Here is a 19,499-nt window from a genome sequence, read left to right on the forward strand (position 1 = left end):
GCAGTTCCTAATAAGTTACTACACTGAACAAAAATATAAATGCAACACTTTTGTTTTTGCTCCCATTTTTCATGAGATGAACTCAAAGATCTAAAACATTTTCTATATACACAAAATAACCATTTCTCTCAAATATTGCTCACAAATCTGAAAAGATCTGTGATAGTGAGCACTTCTCCTTTGCCGAGATAATCCATCCCACCTCACAGGTGTGGCATATCAAGATGCTGATTAGACAGCATGATTATTGCACAGGTGTGCCTTAGGCTGGCCACAATAAAAGGCCACTCTGAAACGTGCAGTTTTGCTTTATTGGGGGGGTCTGGGGGGGTCCGAAAACCAGTCAGTATCTGGTGTGACCACCATTTGCCTCACGCAGTGCAACACATCTCGGACCCCCCCCAGACCCCCCCAATAAAGCAAAACCGCACGAATCAGAATCAGAAACGGGTTTATTGCCAGGTAGGTTCACACATACGAGGAATTTGACTTGGTGCATACATAAAATATAAAACAAAGAATCTCCATATAAAACAAGAAATCTTTAAGGACACTGTAATAAAATATAGTTAAATAGAAATCAAATAAAGCAGTAATTCCCCATGTTTAAATCTGACTACTGTTAGTGCAATTAATGGCTCACCAACTTTAAATGTTAACAGAGAGAGAGATCAATAAAACACAAACACACATATGGTTGAGATGAATTATTATTCAGTTGCGCAACAACAATAATAATATTGGAGTACATCACCTTCTGCCACAGCAGCCAATCGTGGAAATGCCCCACGAGTGCAACAAACAGACAGCAGATATAGGTTTTCTAAATGACGCACCCACATTTTCCTAAACATGTTTAACGCACGAACATAGATTAGTTTATATATGTTCCAGATGTCAAAAGGTCATCATCTCATGACGTCTTTAGGAGTAATTCATATCTTATCAGGATATGAATTTCCCAATTAACAAAATATACGTTTGCACACGACCACATACAATTTTCCTTACATTTACTAACAAACTAACTGTATTATAATCTAATCAGCGCCTTTGTTCTTCCTCTGACATTGGGTCAATTTACTTAACGTGGGTACATCTGCTGATAATTGCGGCAATAGAGCCTCTCTGACCTGTGTTACCTTAATAAATAAGCGAGAAATACGCTGTATAAGGAATCTGCCATAACACTACTCTTTGGAAAAAACGTAAATATTGACTTCTTCCTGTCTTTGTAAGTTCATATAGTAATTTCTGCCCCTTCTCTCCTCAGGTGCAGCACCCTAACTCTCGCAGCCTGGTGGACTCACAGAAGGACCCGCGGGTGCTCCAAGGCTTCCAGGGCTGCCTGGACTCGGTCACGCTGAACAACAACGAGCTGCCGCTGCAGAACAAACGCTCTCGATACGCAGAGGTGGTGGGACTGACAGAGCTGAAGCTGGGCTGCATCCTCTACCCTGACGCCTGCCTGCAGCAGCCCTGTCGCAACGGAGCAACCTGCACCAGCCTGCCTTCCGGTGGTGAGTAACAGGAAGTGCAGCTACCTCACACTGGAGGTCCTGAAAGGGATAAAAACTGTTCAGTGATAAGAGAAGATAAGATAGAGCTTTGATTGATTGATTGATTGAAAAGTTTATTAACAGCTTGTATATTGGGTACAGTACAGTACAGCTCAAAACATACAATTGTTAAGGGGATGCAGACCAGAGAAAGACTTTCGTCTTGTTTACATCAGGGTCCCCCATTTCCAATTCATCATGTCATATAAGACATATAAGACATACAGATGGCTTATTTACAATTTACATACAGGTGGTTTTTTACATACAGATTGCTTGTTACAATTTACATTTTAGATTTCGTTCTAATACATCCTAACCGGACATTTAAGACATACCAAGTCTACAGATATACAGTTAGTAACAGAGTCTAAAATGCGAGTATATACATAGATGGGGGGGGGGGGAAGCTGTCCATTGAACGACAGGTTGAGATGTGTACCATTACCGGGGCCAGTTTTGCAATGCTCTCCCCCGAAGGTGCTCTTTAAGAGAGGTTTTGAAGGTAAGTATAGTTTTACTTTCCTTTACAGTTGTGGGAAGAGCGTTCCACCTTGATGTGGCATAATTGCGAAACGTGTATTCCCCCTTTTTTGTGCCAAATCTGGGTTTCACATGATTTGTGGAGCTCCCTCTGGTGTTATGATCATGGTATTCCTTGACCTTTGGGAATCATTTGACATGTACATGGGTACCATAGAGGTGTAGTGGATCTTGTAGACCAGGCCCATTGCAAGTAGCTGTACTCTGTCGTCTACTCTAAGCCATCCTAGGTTGTCAAAGTGGGCAGAGGGGAGGTGGGTTCTAGATGAAAGGTCAAGCAGTAGTCTGACCAGTTTATTTTGCGATGTTTGAAGTTTTATTTTTAGCGCCTTGGAGGTGCTATGGTACCATGACGTGCAAGCATAGTCATAGTACCCTTGAATGAGTGCTCCTGCCAGAGTCTTCAGGGTGTTTTTGTTTACCAGAGAGGAGATCCGGTATAGGAATCTAGTTCTTTGATTGACTTTTTTTATTACATTGGATGCCATTTTTGTCACAGGAGAGGTTTGCCTCAAGAATAGATCCTAGGTATGTAATTTCCTTCTTACTTGTGACAATAATGTCGCCCACTGCAACTGAGAAGTCGTCGGATTTGCTGAGATTATGTTTCGAACCGAAGAGAATGGACTCTGTTTTACCCAGGTGTAATGATAATTTATTATCGGCGAGCCAGGTGCAGATTCTGCCGAGCTCGGAGCTGAGGGGTTTTTTTTTTAGCTTTATTGTCTCCCTTAGGAGAAATGTGTCTTGGGCATCGAGATAATACCCATAAAACATTCAGGTCAATCAGTCATCGACACAGAACAGAGATCACATATCACATGGCAAAGAAACAAACAAGAAACATGCAGGTACAGAACTTTCCCTATTGCACATACATAATCAAATTGCACATATCCCTATTGTGTCCATTTACACATAATACACTTCCCCTATTTAACCTTCTCGATTGCACAAACTACACTGTAAACATTGCACCTCCCAACAACTCCTAACAGCATAATCACAATTGTTTCTGACTGTTCAGCAGCTTGATTGACAGCGGAACAAAGGGAAACGTATACCTGTTTAATTTACAGTTTGGTAATCTATACCTTCAGCAACTCAAACTCTCTATACAGGATGCTTTTGGGGTCGCAGTGAATTGAAAATACTTGGTTGATGTCTTACCCCTTAGCATCCTGTACAATGTGTTGGAGCAGTAGCCAATAGAAGCATGAGTGTTACATAGTGATGTCACTATGTGACAGAAGTAAACAAAGGAGTCCAATGGAGGCGTTTCAGGCTCTAGCATGGATTTTAGCCTTTGCAGACCATTTACAGGCACAAACAAACTATATAACACACTAAGGGAAAGGGAAAACCCCAAAAAGCATATTAAGTTGCACTTTTTAGTTTAAAAAAGGTTTGCTTTACTGGACGATGATTGTGTGCTAAACTATATAACACACTAAGGGAAAGGGGAAACCCAAAAGCTTTAAATAATCATTTGGGACTCAAATAATGAACCAAGATTCAAGAGATTTTCGTGAAATAGTTGCTGACGGTTGAAATACCCACACCCTTGAGGGTGAAGTGAATGCACCAGCCTCTGTGTTAGCAGAGTGTGTGTGATGGTGCGAGGCTACAGAACCATTAGGCTTCACTGAACACAGCTGTAAGACCTTCCTCACGCAACATGTTACTCATTTACACCATAATGAGCAAAGCATCCTGGGAATTGCCCACTGTTGTCATTTACACAGTGGGTAGTGTGTGTCTCTGGTGTATTGTGTACACACAATACAAATGCAAATTCCCCAGCGTATCTGTGTGTGTGTGTGTGTGTGTGTGTGTGTGTGTGTGTGTGTGTGTGTGTGTGTGTGTGTGTGTGTGTGTGTGTGTTGTGTGTGTGTGTGTGTGTGTGTTGTGTGTGTGTGTGTGTGTGTGTGTGTGTGTGTGTGTGTGTGTGTGTGTGTGGATGTACTCATGTGATTTCCCAAAGGTATGTGTCTGTGCTCTGCATTCTTAATGAAGTGTATCTGCCTGTCTGTGTGTGCAGGGTTCTCATGCAGCTGTAACCCCCAGTACACACCGGAGGGCGCTGTGAGATGGAGATCACGGCGTGTGTTCCCAACCCGTGTCAAAACGGCGGAGTGTGTAAACCCATCGGTAACGCCTTCTTCTGCAGCTGCAGGAGAGGCTTCAAGGGCCTGATGTGAGTCGAAACACACAATCCTGTACAAATGTATTTGTTACACGTCTCTAGCAGTCTCTCCATTGAGTGGCTCAGGAATGATTCCTATCACCTGGTAATAAGTTAGCATTTCACCACATCCTGTTCGCTCGTTTCAGGGTCAATGGTCCTTGAACGTGTTTTTGGTTATGAAATAAGATCAATGGTTGACAAGTTTAAGAGATACATTTAGTTAAATCATAAAGAAAATCGTTAAAGATTATCTTTTAAACATTTGTTACTTTTGTAATGCTGCTGGAACAACATTTATATGTAGTAACTATCTTTCTATCTATCTATCTAAAGTATAGCTATTATTTGAAGATTAACCTGCTGAAGAAAACGTGTGTGTGTGTGTGTTAATTTATCATTTCTACATTGTGCTTTTAATGGGCATTTAAAAATACAACTCAAGGACCTTTAATTGTACTATTTTCAGTCAATATTTAATAACCAACATTTTAAAAAAATTCAATGAAAAAGAAAAAAAAGAAAACATGTATTGACTGCAGTTACAACAAGGCAGCATTATATTAAAGTTCAACATATTGCCCTGTGCTTTTCATCTTCCTCAAACGCAATACTTAACGTCAAAGTAAGGAACTATAATTATCTTGTCTTTAGCCTCCAGCTTACACTCTCTTTGAATTTGTAAGATTCCAAATGGCTCTGGCACTGCAGATTGATCATATTACAGACAAAGGGATAGTGCTGGCATCGGGACTACTTCTGCAATCTATCCGCAGTGCATTCACTCTGTCACTCACAATGCGATCCATCTGGGAGCAAGTCATTGATCTGTCAGAAGTTATTTGTATTTGTAAATTCACACCTGTTTCCTCCATCCTCATCCTGCAGGTGTGAGGAAGATGTGAACGAATGTGACCGCAGCAATCTGGAGGGTGAGTGTGAGAATGGCGGCGTCTGCGTCAACACTTACGGATCCTTCTACTGTAACTGCACGGCGGGCTTTGTGGGCCAGCGCTGCGGCCTGCGACCCGTGGTGGTCCCCGACATGCAGGCAGGTCACACCGTGGTCGGTAAAGAGGAGCTGATCGGAATCGCCGTGGTGCTTTTTGTCATCGTCACCCTCATCATCCTCTTCATCGCTTTCCGCAAGAAGGTTTTTCAGAAGAACTACTCGCGGAACAACCTGTCTCTGGTCCAGGACCCGGCTACTGCAGCGCTCCTCAACAAGGCCAACGGTGTTCAGTTTAAGACCCTTCACTGCACACCAGGGGACCCCCTCAACCTGTACTCAGAGCCCACCGTGCTGGGAGTGGGCGGGATGATGTGTCCTCCACAAGTCCCTGTGAGGCCCATGGCATACACGCCCTGTTTCCAAGGAGACCCGCGGTCCACGCTGGAGAAGATGGTGGATGGGCGCGGTGTGGAGCATACGGAGATGAGCACCTTTCACCCCGAGTCCCCAAGGATCCTGTCGGGAACCACCAGGAGGGGGGTGGTGGTGTGCAGTGTGGCCCCCAACCTGCCGCCAGTGTCCCCCTGCCGCTCAGACTGCGATTCCCTATGCAAGAGCCCGTGGGACAGTGATGAGGGTGAGTCTGTGTGTTTACTTCCTGCCAAAGGAAGTGGTGTTTGTCAACGTTAATGAGTTAATTCTATAAATGTATAAATAAGTACCCTAGAGATGCTGTACTGGTCCTTTTGTGTTAGGGTTAGGGTTAGGGTTATCAAACTGCTGACGCATATCTTCTATAAACAAAAGATCAACAATAGAGCAACCCAATTAGTTTTTTGCCTTTGTTTTGGAATGTGTCCCTCCTGACCTCTGAGCTCTCCCTACAGGAAAGATGGTTGACATGGCAGAAGAAGTAACGTGTTTCTCAGGGAGCAACAAAGGCAGCAACTCAGAGGTCCAATCCCTGAGCTCCTTCCAGTCTGACTCCTGTGATGATAATGGTAAGACACGCCACTTGCACTAGCCAAGAATACGGATGGAAATGAGCTCAAAGCTAAAATCCGGCTCATTTACATTTGAAAGCATTATTTTGTTTAAAATGTTCATTAATGTGCATTTTCCCGGTTCAAATAAACGATTACATTTAGAAATTAGTTTTTAGGATAATCAGAATACCAGAAAAAATGGAATTTCAATATTCTCATAGTCATGCCTCAGGTCAAATAAGAAACATAGGGCACCCCTATTGGGGTAATTATACGTGTCTCTTCCATCTGTCATTTATCAAAGTTGTTTTTTAAATCATACAAATGTTTTTTTTGTGATTGCAACTACTGGTAAGGCTCGAAGATTAGCAAAATCCAAAATATGTTGTCAATCATGTGCAACTGCTAACAATTGTGATTATATGAATTCAGTCAGGTATGTATGCATGTATTATCCATTTTGAATTGCTGTACAATAATGCAGGAATGCATTCCAAACGTTTCCAAATACTTTCTTACATGTGTTCATGATTTTAGGGTCACTGAAAGCATTCTTGAAGAAGCTCAGGGGTTGTCATTGCTTCACACTGTGGTGGTCTTCGTGCTGGAGCTGTTTTTGTTGTCATTTGCATTGCATCATGCTGATTTTATTTGCAACCCATGAAATTAATTGATTTTAATTGTTCCAGAATGTTCCAAATATATCGTTTTGGTTTCCAAAATGATGACATTATTTACTGATTTAATCATCAATGATTAAATGTTTGAGTTGTGCTGCAGCCATATTCAAATGGATGCCATTTTCATTGCTTTTACTTTGTCTGACTGGTGTACCAGATACTGTAAGTAAGTCCCTAAAAGGAAAAGCAGTATAGTGTAGTGTTTTTGGTTTTATGCTTACATATTGTTTTGTTCTCACATTGCTTTATTTGTGAAGTTCATTTTCTTTATTTTGGCAGTCATTTCTGATTTATTTGTTTCCATACAAATGTTGCAAATTGCCCCCGAACATCAAAATCTCGACAAGAAGTCTTGAGTGTGCCTGAGGCAGACCAGGTAGCCCTCTCTGCAGAAAGGACTGGCAGCAGCGGGCAGCCATAAGCAACGCCATAACGGAAATTTTTGACTTTGGATAACTGTATTTACAAATCTCCTCCTTCTTTCCCTCCACAAGCCTCCATAGTGACGGTCATTCGACTGGTGAATGATGCAGTCGACACAATCGAAAGTGAAGGTACCATGTCTCATCCCCTTTGTATCTCTCCTCTCTCTTTTCTCTTATCCCAGTCTGGTATTTGCAGTAACTCTTCAGTTTTATACCCAAGCTAAGTGCTCTCCCTGTGTGTTACATACTGTACCATTCAGTTGGACACCGTTCATTAACTAGCTGTAAGATGATTATTTTCCCCTTCCTCACACATTCTCAAGTCAGGGTTAGTTAGTGTGACCTACTTCAGGGTTAGATGTTCTGCTGTTAGCTCATTTAGTATATGCTATTATAAAGCAGTGGTGGCTAACCACATTCCACTGATCACCTCAGTGGGTGATTTTACAAATGAGTTCCTCCATTTTACTCGGCTGTTTGGTTGGAATAAAAAGTGCTCATGATCATGAGAGTTATAGATGTTTTGTAGAAACAAGTCATAGGCCGTGTCTCAATTTTCATGTATGTACTTAGATTTGCTGTACATCCCTAGACCATCCCAATACTAGCTATGGCAAAACACAATGCACTAATATATGTGTACCTGAATGGTAAACTAATCAGTATGGAACACTCAATGGTCGCCATCTTGGCTATGTTATGTGTTGTTGGCGAGCTAGTTAACAACATAGAAAGTACAGCAGTTAAGTTCCCGAATTGAGACACAGCAAAGTTGTATACTAAGTGAAATGAGGATGAGAGATAAGGGAATGTTGGGAAGAAGAGGTGAGATTTAACATAATCAGGACCCTGTTAACCAGGCCTGCAACTTTGTATCAAGAATTTATAGTGAGTCAAATTATAAAAGAAATCACATTAGACAGACTGACATTTTTCCCATAGAACACCCACCCCTTAGTCATATTCCAGAGTACATTCAGAACAGCACACACTCACTACCCAATGCTAAAGGCTTCTGTGTTATGTTGTTCTTCTACCTGACAGTGTCAGTAATGGACCATGGTCAAACCTACAACAGAGGTGACTACCAGACCCTCTCCCTTTACCCCTCCCCCTCTATGTATCTATATATCTCTCTCTATCCATCTATCTATCTATCCATCCATCTATCTATCCATATATCTATCTGCAGCGGGTAGACAAAATAATAATCAGAAAAGAATGCTGCTTTAAAAAAAATCATATTGCCCTATATTAATTAGCATAATAATGATGTCCTGGATGTTTGAGGAGCTATTGTATTAGCAGCTATTCGACCTGCTGCTTTAATTATGATTAAACCATAAATACACCAACTGGCTCCATGCATACACACACACGCCATTTGCTGGTGCCTTTGGCCAACATCATTCTAAAAGTAGACTATTCAAATAATAACAATATAGTGATAGTCAATAGCAGACTGTCTTGACAGTGCTGACTGTTGTGTCCAGCTAAGAGAGCTATACTGTCTCGCTCTGGCATGTTAGCAGTTTAATTGCATTAGTTCATAACATTACATGTAAATTAGCTGTTGCTTATATCTAATGAATAAACCCAAAGTACTGCTGTTGATGCGATACACATTATTACCAATGGTTTCACACTTTCCTGCTGGTCATTGGTCGAGAGTACTTGAACAATAGTGTTGAACAATGTAGTTATTCACCAGCTAAAGCAGGGGTGTCAAACTCAATTTCATCGCGGGCCACATTCGCATAAAGGTTGCACTCAAAGGGCCGGTTGTAACTATATAAATATATAATATATATATATAAAATAATCTATTATATGACATTATTGCCTCTGAATTGGATTATTATCGGATAGAATAATAACTTAGTAATTAACTACGTCTGAAAGCAGAAGTCAAATGATTGCAAGTCTCTTCAGTGCGCATGTCACAAAACGAGATGCATTGTGGGACATGTAGTTTATGGGCAACCTGCTTCTGTAAAGTGCTATGGTAAAGTGCATCTAACTGTATAATAAATGTTTTATATTATTTGCAAGCTCTTGCGGGGCCACATAAAATGAAGCCGCGGGCCGGATTTGGCCCCCGGGCCTTGAGTTTGACACCCCTGAGCTAAAGTTAGGGAAGAATAATACATTTAGCTGGTAAACATGAATTGAAATCATGCAGATTTATTTTAAATGGCAAATGTTTATTACACATTAGAGCCATAACCTCCCTATGTTGTGTTGGAAATTGGCTTAACTACATCTGAACCAGACAACCAATAGCATACCAAAAAATCTAATCTTGAATCATCACTGTTTTATCTCCAAGTTATTTTATCTTGAACCCTCAATTTTGTTGTTGTCTACCCGCTGTATCTTTCTACCTCTGTGTATACCAGCTGTACTTTCGTATTTCTGTCATTGGTACATTGCTCTGCTCATCCCCTTCCCGAGTTGGAGGTTTGTGTGCGTATATGTGATTTAATGTGACTCCCGACCCCTCCAACAACTCATTGTGCTGTGCTACATTAGCAGCCCAGTGCAGTCCCCCCCTTCCTGGCAATTGTATTGCCTGCCATTCTCACCTCACTGCATCCACCATGTTTCTTTGTTTGGATTTTTATCTCCAGCCCAGTGATGTTACTGTACCAGTTGTTGCGTGATGAAGTTTTCACAGCCTCTTCCCATGGTTTGTGTTCTGCTTTGATGCATGGATGTGTTCCTTGTTTGATTTGTCATTGCTTTACTCACCCTGTTTTGCTCTTGAATGAACTTGTACTCAGTTAAATGTACTGCAGAGTTTTTGGTAGATTATCCTTTTGTTCTGAGAAACCTCTGTGATGAGCATCATCATCCATGCTATGTCAGTAGATTGTTGGCTCAAGTGTTCACTACAAAAACCTTAGCAACGGTCCCATTTCAGACTCCCACCCATTGAGTTTCTATTGGGTAAACCCTTACTAAGGGCTCTGCCAAATGTGATCAACATTGCAGCTTAGTTTAGCTTGAAGTTAGAGGAGACAACCAATGAATATAGTGTTAAACCGTACAATCTCAAAATAACCCATATCCTTTCATTTTTGTATTCTTCATTCTGCCATTGGCTGTTGTTCGTAGTCCAGACATTTTCATCACAAACTTAAAGTGACACTGTTCGAATTTGGGTCATTTGAGTACAGACGTATTGTCTAGAGCCAACAAACCAAAGACAATGCATGGTTTTGAATGACTTTGCTACATTGACCAAGAGGAAAATCTACCAGATATTTGATGTACCCTTCTAACATCCAGAATGTGTTTTTTTGATCCCGCAATAAGGCTTGAGTGCTGCAAATCTTCATGAAGCTCAGCATGCTGTGACATCTGTGATCCCTACACTCAGAGGCTCTTGTTGTGCATGTCAAATACCCTTAAAGGTCTAAAAAGTGTTCTGTCCAGGATGTGCTTTGTCTTGAACCGGAGCTTCCGCCACTCTGTGTATAGTACTGTGTATAATGTGCCTGGTGCATACTAAGGCATGTCTCCTGCAAAGCTCTTCATTGTGGAAACTAGTTTGATGTTGTCTTGTTTCACAGACCAGATTGTTCCTAACCATGTCTCCTTCTACTGTTCAGCATACCATTGGGACACATCGGACTGGATGCCTAACACCAGGCTATCAGACATTGAAGAGGTACCGGGCTATGAAGCACCCCCCAGCAGCGACGTAGCATGCTCAGCCCCACGCCTCGGAGGAAGCACCCGTGAACTTGAATCAGACTATTACCTAGGGGGCTATGACATTGACAGCGACTACCCCCCTCCCCACGAAGAAGAGTTCTTGAGTCTAGACCAGCTGCCACCTCCGCTGCCCACAGTTGAGGAATACCCTGAGGCCTACACGCCGCTGCCCACCAACCCCCCAGTCTCCAAGGAGAGCACCCTGAGTTCAGGCAGCGCTGGGCATCAGCAAGCCAGGCCAAACTTCCACCCCAGCCAATACCTGCCTCCCCACCAGCTCCCCCTTGGAGAGGCCTCCCATGGGGACCTCAGCACTCCAATGAGTGGGGTAACCCCAGGGAATGGGGACACTGATGACTCTGTGTCGCTAAACATGCGACTGTCCGTTGGTGCATCGTCAACCTCGGACATGTCAGCCCCCGGCGGGCTGGATGACTCTGAACATGGCAGTGACTTTGACAGTATGGACGAGCTTCGTCGAGGCATTACCATCATCACTGACTCACAGCAACAGACTGAGGTGTGATTGGTCAGTAAACAAAGGATCTATAATGGACCAGAAGGAGCATAACATTGGAAGAAATGGAAGGAAATGCACAAGTGGAGGTTATCGCAGGAAGAAATGCTTTGTCATTAATGCTTGGTACTTCTTTAGCTATAACCTTATGACCTTAAATCTAAATGTTAAAAAACACATTTCAACTGTTTTAAGTACTATCCTTTGGAAGTGTTGAGTTTTACCATAAACAACACACTCACTGTGTGTTGTCAGTTTAGTCTCCGCTGTGCAGAACAATCAGAAGTGTCCTTCCTGCTCCAATATGGAGTCACTTGTAATGTGAAAAGAATGGGGTAGAGAATGTGAATGAGAAAGACTAATCCAAAAGAGATGGAAATGTACAGATGCGGTAGAGAAGATAAGAGAGAAAGAGAAGGGACAATCATGTAAGTAAAAGGGTTGTTTTGTTCCCTGCTCCTTCAAAGAAGCCAATTGGACCACTACTTTCTGAAAAGAAATACAAAATAATTACACAAATGCCCGTTTCCTTTTTTCCTCCGGGATTTGTAAACTTTGAACTTGTACAGACTTTGTAAAATAGTATGCCCTTACTGGTGAGTACGTCTGAAGCAATGTATCAGCCACATGACGAAGAGCCATTTGTTTTAATGTGGAATGTGCTTGCTCTTTGCCCCAAAATGTTTTGTCCACCATCAAGTCATGACATTTCTGCCATGGTTTCTCATCATTCTAAAATGTTTAATGTATCGTTCAACGTCCAGCTTTATTTCATCTGGTGCGGAAGCCAAGAGCTGCTATAGTTGCTGATGTAATAAACTATACATAAATCACAAACTGATAATTATACCCACAGTTAAGACACCGTTTCTAAATGTAGTCTTTAAAGACTATTCTTTTTGGATAAATCATTTCCTCTAATATTACCCCCAACTTAGTTTAAGGACATCAGGACTCAACATGTTGTTCTGTTCTCTCAATACATTTCAGCTGCTGTTAATAAGAACAGCAGTAAAATGACCTTGTCGTTCTACATGACTGATGAACCACAGGGCTGATGAGTGGGCTAGTTATTGCAAATCATGAATGAAGCAGCTGATGCCAAACAACTATAGCGTGACCTCAGGGTTTGGCCTGAACTAACGCTATGCTCCATTTGGTGGACTATTAATTATAACAAAGCCTTTTTTATTGTCATATTTTAGGTGAAGAATCCTCATCTACAACTGAATAGAATGCCATGATCTAAATGTGATCATGAGAAAATGTATCTTCAGAAAACAAGGTATTTGAGTAGCTATGTGATGAAAAGAAATCTGAAGTAATTATATTAGCAACCACAGCCACTCTTTGCAACAGTCATTTCTTATCTGCTACTGTAGAGTTAACAATCTTTGGCACAAATAATCAAAAGCACCAGCCGACCATATTCTAGTTTATTTTAAATGTTTCATATCAAAGCATTATTCCAAATATCCATATTTTAGCGGCACTGCATTCCAGTTGTGTCTGTTACTTTGTAGCATGTCCACCATGTCTCTAGACAGAAGTCAAACCCTTATCCCGGCCCTAATGGCTTAGTTCCCATGCGGCCTCGTGGACAGACAGCACATGAAACTGCTTCAGATCGTCACTGTATTGTACTCTAATCTGCCTGATCCACTCGGGCATGCAGCTCCTTTGTTCTTTGTAACAGATGTATGTGTTTAAATCTCTGTACATTGTAAATAGCTAAGTTGTTAAAATGCAGATTTTGTAGATACACAATCCTAAACTTCTATTTTGAGTTCTTTCTTTGTTCGACTGTTTGATGTGAATGTGGACACTAAGACTGTGGAATATCAATTATTTCCACATCATTCCTGCCCTTTCACTGACGGACTGAATGCCATTTCAATATTATAGATGAGTTTTGCACAGTATTAAATCCAGAACATATTTGTTTTCTTACTTTTGTTTGTTTTATGTTAATGAGGGAATCGTTTTTGTATATTTCTTTCATCTGGAATGTTTCAATGAATTTATAATGTTCAAAGACATTAGGCAGTGTCAACAACATGTCCCCTATCTGCAGACATTGTGTGTACAAAGTGAGTGCTTTTTTTAACTTTTTATTTCAATGCGGTGCAGACAATAAAAAGGTTCTTGCGCACCATGTCACCTGTCCTAGAATCTGAAAAAAATACACCCGCAAATCCTCACAGCTGCTTACACTCCTCATATTGGGGCGAGGGTTACCTTGTGGTAATACTTTGCATTGCGCAGACTCCCACATCTAACATCCTTAATAAGAATCACAAAGCATCATCATTCACCTACTCCTGTGTTCCAAACCACCAGAGATCAATGTTGTCCTGTCGCTCAATGGGTAATATCAAGTGAAAGAGCTGTGAAGCACAATGGTTACAAACCCTTTTCTATCTTTGAGTCAAGTGACGACCCTTGACTATTGTTAGGTGACATATTGTGTGGATATTTCATATTATATTATATGCATTACATTAACAGCGCCAGTACACATGAAGAACTATAATAATAATAACTTTATTTATACAGCACTTTTCAAAACAAAGTCCCAAAGTTCTTAACTAGATTAAGAACAGGCCGTTCAGGCTGCAACAAAGCATGCGGTCATAATTCCCCAAACCCAAACAAAATATACAGCTTTTCAACCATAGCAGCAGTAATACAAAAAAAGAAAGTAAAACAAATAGAACATGGTTGTCGAGTAAAACAGAGTGTTGTCATCATTGGTTGAAAGCTTGAATAAAAAGGTGAGTTTTAAGAAGTGATTTAAAAGATGTCACTGAGTCTGCCACCCTCTGATTCTCAGGCAGGGAGTTCCAGAGCTCTGACGGAGAACGACCGGTCACCCTTTGTTTTTAGCCTGGTTATGGGAACAGCCAGCAGAGCCCCTCCCGAGGATCTGAGATTGCGCACATGTAGGACGTAAAATATTTTTAGGGTAAAGGGGAGATTGTTATTTTCAATCAGGGGCGTTTCGAGACACTCTGGGGACCCGAGGCAGAAGAGACCTGGCTCCCAACACATCCAGCACCACCCCCCCAACTGAAATTACGAAACTGAAATGATGAAGCTTTTGACAGCGCGCTCTATGACATGTCATTACATGGCAAGAAATGAAAGGGGGTTTCATGTTCTCGTTGCTGTGGACCAATGTAATCGACCTTCTTTGGGGTATTTCCTTGCCTGTTGGCAAGCGGCGCCTCTGTTTTCAATATAAGAATAGGACTAAAAAAGTCATTACGATCATCTGCTGATGACTTAGCTTTATTGCAGAGATTTTACAAATACACCTGAACTACATTTAAGCCGCTCTGGATAAAAGTGGCAGCTAAATAATATGTAATGCGGCATGCAAGATATTACTTCCGTGTGCACTGCATTCTCCACAAAGAAAAAATAGGTTATATTGAGTTTTATATTCATGACATTTTCCAATCATTGGCAAAAAACAATATTTTCCCCATATGTGTTTTTAGTTGTCCAACTGCATCTCCTGGAAATTGAAAGATATAATAATAATAACAACAGCCACCATTCCTGCACTGTCAACCAAGGGTGGACCCTCAACCCTTACAGCACTTTTACCTCTACCTGTTTGATTTCAACCCTAACTAAAGCAAACAATTAAATTATAATAATAATTGTGTTGCTATCCTGCAGAAATGGCAGTGAGTCAGGGGGCTCAAGCAGTAGCAGGGTTGGTGGTTCGATCCCCAGCCCTTGCAGCCAACATGTTGACGTGGCAGGATACCTAACCCCACATTGCTTCCGTAGGCAAGTCTTTATATAAACGCGAAGTCATTCTGTTTGTGTCATGACTGAACATCCACACTTCTCTCCTGAAAAGTCTTCCAAACCAGATTGTCCGCAACATTACAGTTCTGAATGTCCATTTTAGGTTCAACAACATCAAAAAGAACATCATTTAACATATTCTGTTCAGTAAACTTTAATTACTTTTTGAGGTAACACATTATTGAAATAAAAATGCATGCATGCTGTTAGACTATGGAGCTATTTCAGGGTCATACGTTTTGATCATTCAAAAAAAAAAAATACAATTTATTTGAAAGTTCAAGTTTTTATCCTGAACTTTGAAAAATACAATGATGTATTCAAACCAAAAATAAGTATTTTAAATCATTTTTCAGATTGAATATTATTTTTGATTCAGTTCAGCAATTTTTTGGAATAAAATATTTTCAGATTTCACTTGTATAGGCTACATATTTTGATATTTGAATCCTTATTTTTTTCAGTTGCAGATGTTACGTTTTCAGGTTTCAAATCTTGTTTTTTTAGGTTTCACATTGCTTTTCACCTTCAGAACGTTTTTCACTTTCAGATCCTTTTTTTTTGCAGATATATCAGATATATGCACAAAATGCACAGAATCAAGGGGAACATTGTTTCACTGTATTTGGCAGTGCAGAAAGATGAATGTGTTCTGGGAAGAGGTACGAGGTACAAATAGAGAAAATCATTTCAAAGCAGATTTGACTGGATCCAAAGTGTTTTCTGTTGGGTATATATAAAGCATAAATATAGTAAACATGAGTGATCATTCATAGACCTCAGCTTGCTCTACGCCAAAACCTGTATTGCAGTTTTTGGAAAAAGGCTCACAGCCCAAGCATCACTCATTGGTTGGGACTGATGCTGTCAGGACTCCCATTGAGAAGATATCCTAGACAGGGGTAGACATTAAGGGTAAAAGGGTAAAAAAAAGGTACTACTCGCCCTCTGGGCCAGTAGATTTTCATTATCACTGGCCCCACCATTGTAACCACTGGCCCAAGAGAATTTGTCCAAAAAAATCGACTCTAATAATGAAGAAAATGAACACATTTATTGCAATAGTAATTTATTTACAAACTACATTACTACTATACTACAACATTTCTATCGTCAGTTCTTCCTCATTTTCCTCCTCGGTCGGTTGATTTTGCCGTCCTCCTGATGACCAGGCTGTAAATCCTGGACGTCTGGCTCTTGACCCCGACTGCCACCACTGCAAAACAGCTCTCTTAGCATCAAAGGTATCCAGACTAGGCCCTTCAATGGTCAGGAACATGAGACGAGTGAGATTTTGGGTCGACAGTGAGGACCTCCAGTCGCTCTTCACCCTCTTCATGCAAGAGAAGCCTCTCTCACATGCTGCGGTACTGACAGCCATTGTTAGGTAGATCTGGGCAAAGATGCCTAGGTTCTTAAACTTGGTCTGTAGATCACCTCTGGAGTATTTCCAGGAGAGTGTCTCTGAGGGGCCCATTCCGCATTCTTGCCCAGATTTTATAGAGCCTGTACACTCCCAACACCTCAGTGACTGTGGTCCCCTCACGCACCAGGATGCTCTGGTAATGGTGGCACAGGGACTCAATATTTGCTCGTCCATGGAGGACAAAGGCTTCTTTGGACTCATCTGAGTTGTCCAGTTTTGGCCACACATTATGATCAAGAGCTGAGAATGTTTGCACAATGCTCTCGGTAGACAGCAGGTCTCCCAGACGGCTCTCAATATGTTTGGTAAGCATGTCTGTAATTTTCTTCCTGTCTGTAGCCAGTGTGTCTGTGGTGGTGTTTTTGAGCTCTACCCCTCTATAGGTGCCATTCATTGCATCAGCCAACATCTTCCTTTGCTGCTCTCCGGGCTCCAGACACAGCTCTGTAAGACCATTGAGGCAGGCCTCAATGTACTGCACTGCCTCCCCTGGCGTCAGACTATCCTGCTGAAACTGGAGGCTCAGTGCCTTGAGAAAGTCCAGTGTATCCAGCAGGAAGTGCATGAACTGGACATTGGTGTGGCTTTTGAGGTAGTGGAGGATGTTCTTTGCCCTTCCCATCACTGCAGGTGAAGGTCGGGTTGTCCTCTCTGGGCTGACCTGGTCCTCAAAGTGGGCCACAAAGATTGCATAGCTATTACACAGGATCTGTGTTGCCTTGTGGATGTAGGGCAACCACCTGGCCCCCTTCAGGTTTGTAGGCTTGAGGACCTTCTCCTCCATTGCATCTGCCAGCATCCTCAGCTCCCTCAGTGCCTTTGGAGAGTAGTGGTATTGCTGATGCAAATATTGCAGCACCTCCTGCAGCTGCTTCAGCCTCTGATTCTCTTTTATTGAATCCACCAGACCTAATTCCAGCCTGTGTGCCACACAGTGTATAGCAAGCAGGTGTCCAATCTCTTCCTTCAGCTTTGCAGCCACACCATTCCTCTTCCCCAAATTGACAGCCGCACCATCAGCGCAGAGGAAAACCACCTTTTCCTTCCAGTTATCCAGACCTGCTTTTTCAAACACTGTCTGTACTGCAGAAAGTACACCATCTGCATGTGCGTGTTTGACATCCTCAATGCCAAGGAAGGACTGAACCACTCCTCTCTCCTTATTGAAGAACTTGACATAGACAATCTCATTCTCAAGGTTCCCAGTATCAGTTGCCCCGTCAATCATCACACTGATATAGCCTGCATTCTTTAGGTCAGAAAGCAGTTGCTCCCTCTCCACATTGTAGATATCAATTGTGAATCTGAAGGTAAAAAAAGGGAATTTCATTAATAATGAAGGAATTGTAAAAAGTTAATTAAATAGTCAATTTGGAAAGTACAGTATTAATGTATTTGTGATTCTCACCTTAAACATGCCTTGTCTGACAAGTAACAATTGGTCATGTTGGAGCCAGTCCTACTGTTGAGCTGCACCAGGTCCGGAAAGTCAGTAAATGGCTTTTCTTTCTTGACAACATAGTACGCTGTATGAAACATATTCTGCATTCTATCCTGGAAACCTGCATCTATTTCACCATTAACATGAATCCCAGCTAACACAGCGGGTGTTTCGATTGCTGCCTTCTGCCTCCTCACACACACCTGGTGTGAGGTGCTTTTGTCATGCGGTTCAAACCCTGTGGAGCATTCTGCTACCTGGCCCTTGAAGAGTGGAGAGTCCATAAACAAGCAAAACAATCTGCTGCTTAAATATCATATGTACAGTGGCGTTTCTAGGTGTACAAAACTGGGGGGGCAGAAAGAGGTCGGGGAGAGAGAGGAGAGAGAGAGGGGGGGGACAGAGAGAGGGAGGAGAGAGAGAGGGGGGACAGAGAGAGGGGGGGAGAGAGAGAGAGGGGTAGTGTCAAATTACATACTGAAGACCACAGGAGCAACACTGTGAGCGCATACATTTACTTACACAGCGTGGGGATGTCATAGTAATGCACCTTCATACATGGAGTAAAGGTCACCATCACAAAGTAATTCTTAACAATAACAACAACCGTAATGCTTTAGCATTAAAACACCATAGACTTTAAATATAAGGAAAACACAGACACTCATCATCGAGGTCACAATATCAATCGATCCAGCAGAGGCAAAACACAGAAGATCAACAAAATATATGACATAAATGAACTTACCAAAGCTGAAGGCTCACTTGAAAAGAAAAGCGGCACGGCGGTCCTTCCTCTGACAGAATGTGTCTATCACTTTGGGGATGAAGTCCTGTAGTTGCTGGATCAACTGGCTTTCAATTGAAAGCATGGCCAATGCGTTAAGTCGCGGCTGTCCCATGGTGTTGCGAGTGAAAGTCTTTATCCTTTTGAGGGTGGAAAAGTTCCTCTCTGACTCGGATGTCGTCATCGGAGTTGTCACTATTATTTTGACCAAAATAACAGTCTCAGCAAACGTTTCCTCCAAGTTGTTCTCGTGAATGGATTTCAACAGAGACAGGGCAGTGTTTCCAGTGTGAAGCTCACTGTGGCGGTAGAGCGTGGTCAGCTCAGACTTCAACTTCTCCTTGTTTCCCAACGCAGGCCAGTTTCACGGCGCAGTCAAGCTCAGGTGTAGGAAATGACAGGACATGCTGTGGGAAGAATGAGCTGTCAACAAGCTTTGCAGTGATCAAATGGTCA

At 41.9% G+C, this 19,499-nt stretch overlaps 2 protein-coding genes across 2 annotated transcripts in view; one reads left to right on the forward strand and one right to left on the reverse strand.

Moving 5' to 3' along the window:
• Positions 1-13,725, forward strand: part of LOC117540013 (protocadherin Fat 3-like) — a 196,562-nt gene extending 182,837 nt beyond the window's left edge. Inside the window, 8 exon segments of the mRNA XM_034206402.1 lie at positions 1,274-1,520; positions 4,144-4,163; positions 4,166-4,299; positions 5,176-5,876; positions 6,127-6,240; positions 7,400-7,459; positions 8,375-8,410; positions 10,945-13,725. Coding sequence (XP_034062293.1) covers positions 1,274-1,520; positions 4,144-4,163; positions 4,166-4,299; positions 5,176-5,876; positions 6,127-6,240; positions 7,400-7,459; positions 8,375-8,410; positions 10,945-11,576 — 1,944 coding nt within the window. The 3' untranslated portion in view covers positions 11,577-13,725.
• Positions 13,726-16,822: 3,097 nt separating this feature from the next.
• On the reverse strand, positions 16,823-18,363 carry LOC117539880 (zinc finger protein 862-like). The gene is made up of 2 exons (XM_034206237.1): positions 18,224-18,363; positions 16,823-18,119 (listed from the first exon to the last, which is right to left on the reverse strand). Exons 1-2 carry the CDS (start codon positions 18,361-18,363, stop codon positions 16,823-16,825), a joined length of 1,437 nt encoding a protein of 478 aa, XP_034062128.1.
• Between the last annotated feature and the right edge of the window lie 1,136 nt (positions 18,364-19,499).

This window comes from Gymnodraco acuticeps, unplaced genomic scaffold, assembly GCF_902827175.1.
Source record: "Gymnodraco acuticeps unplaced genomic scaffold, fGymAcu1.1, whole genome shotgun sequence".
Taxonomy (NCBI): Eukaryota; Metazoa; Chordata; class Actinopteri; order Perciformes; family Bathydraconidae; genus Gymnodraco; species Gymnodraco acuticeps.

Coding starts and splice junctions, on each gene's coding strand:
- LOC117539880 (XM_034206237.1), bottom strand. CDS start 18,363: ATGCAGAATATGTTTCATACAGCGTACTATGTTGTCAAGAAAGAAAAG. Junction 18,120..18,223: donor TCAGACAAGGCATGTTTAAG/GTGAGAATCACA, acceptor TTTTACCTTCAG/ATTCACAATTGATATCTACA.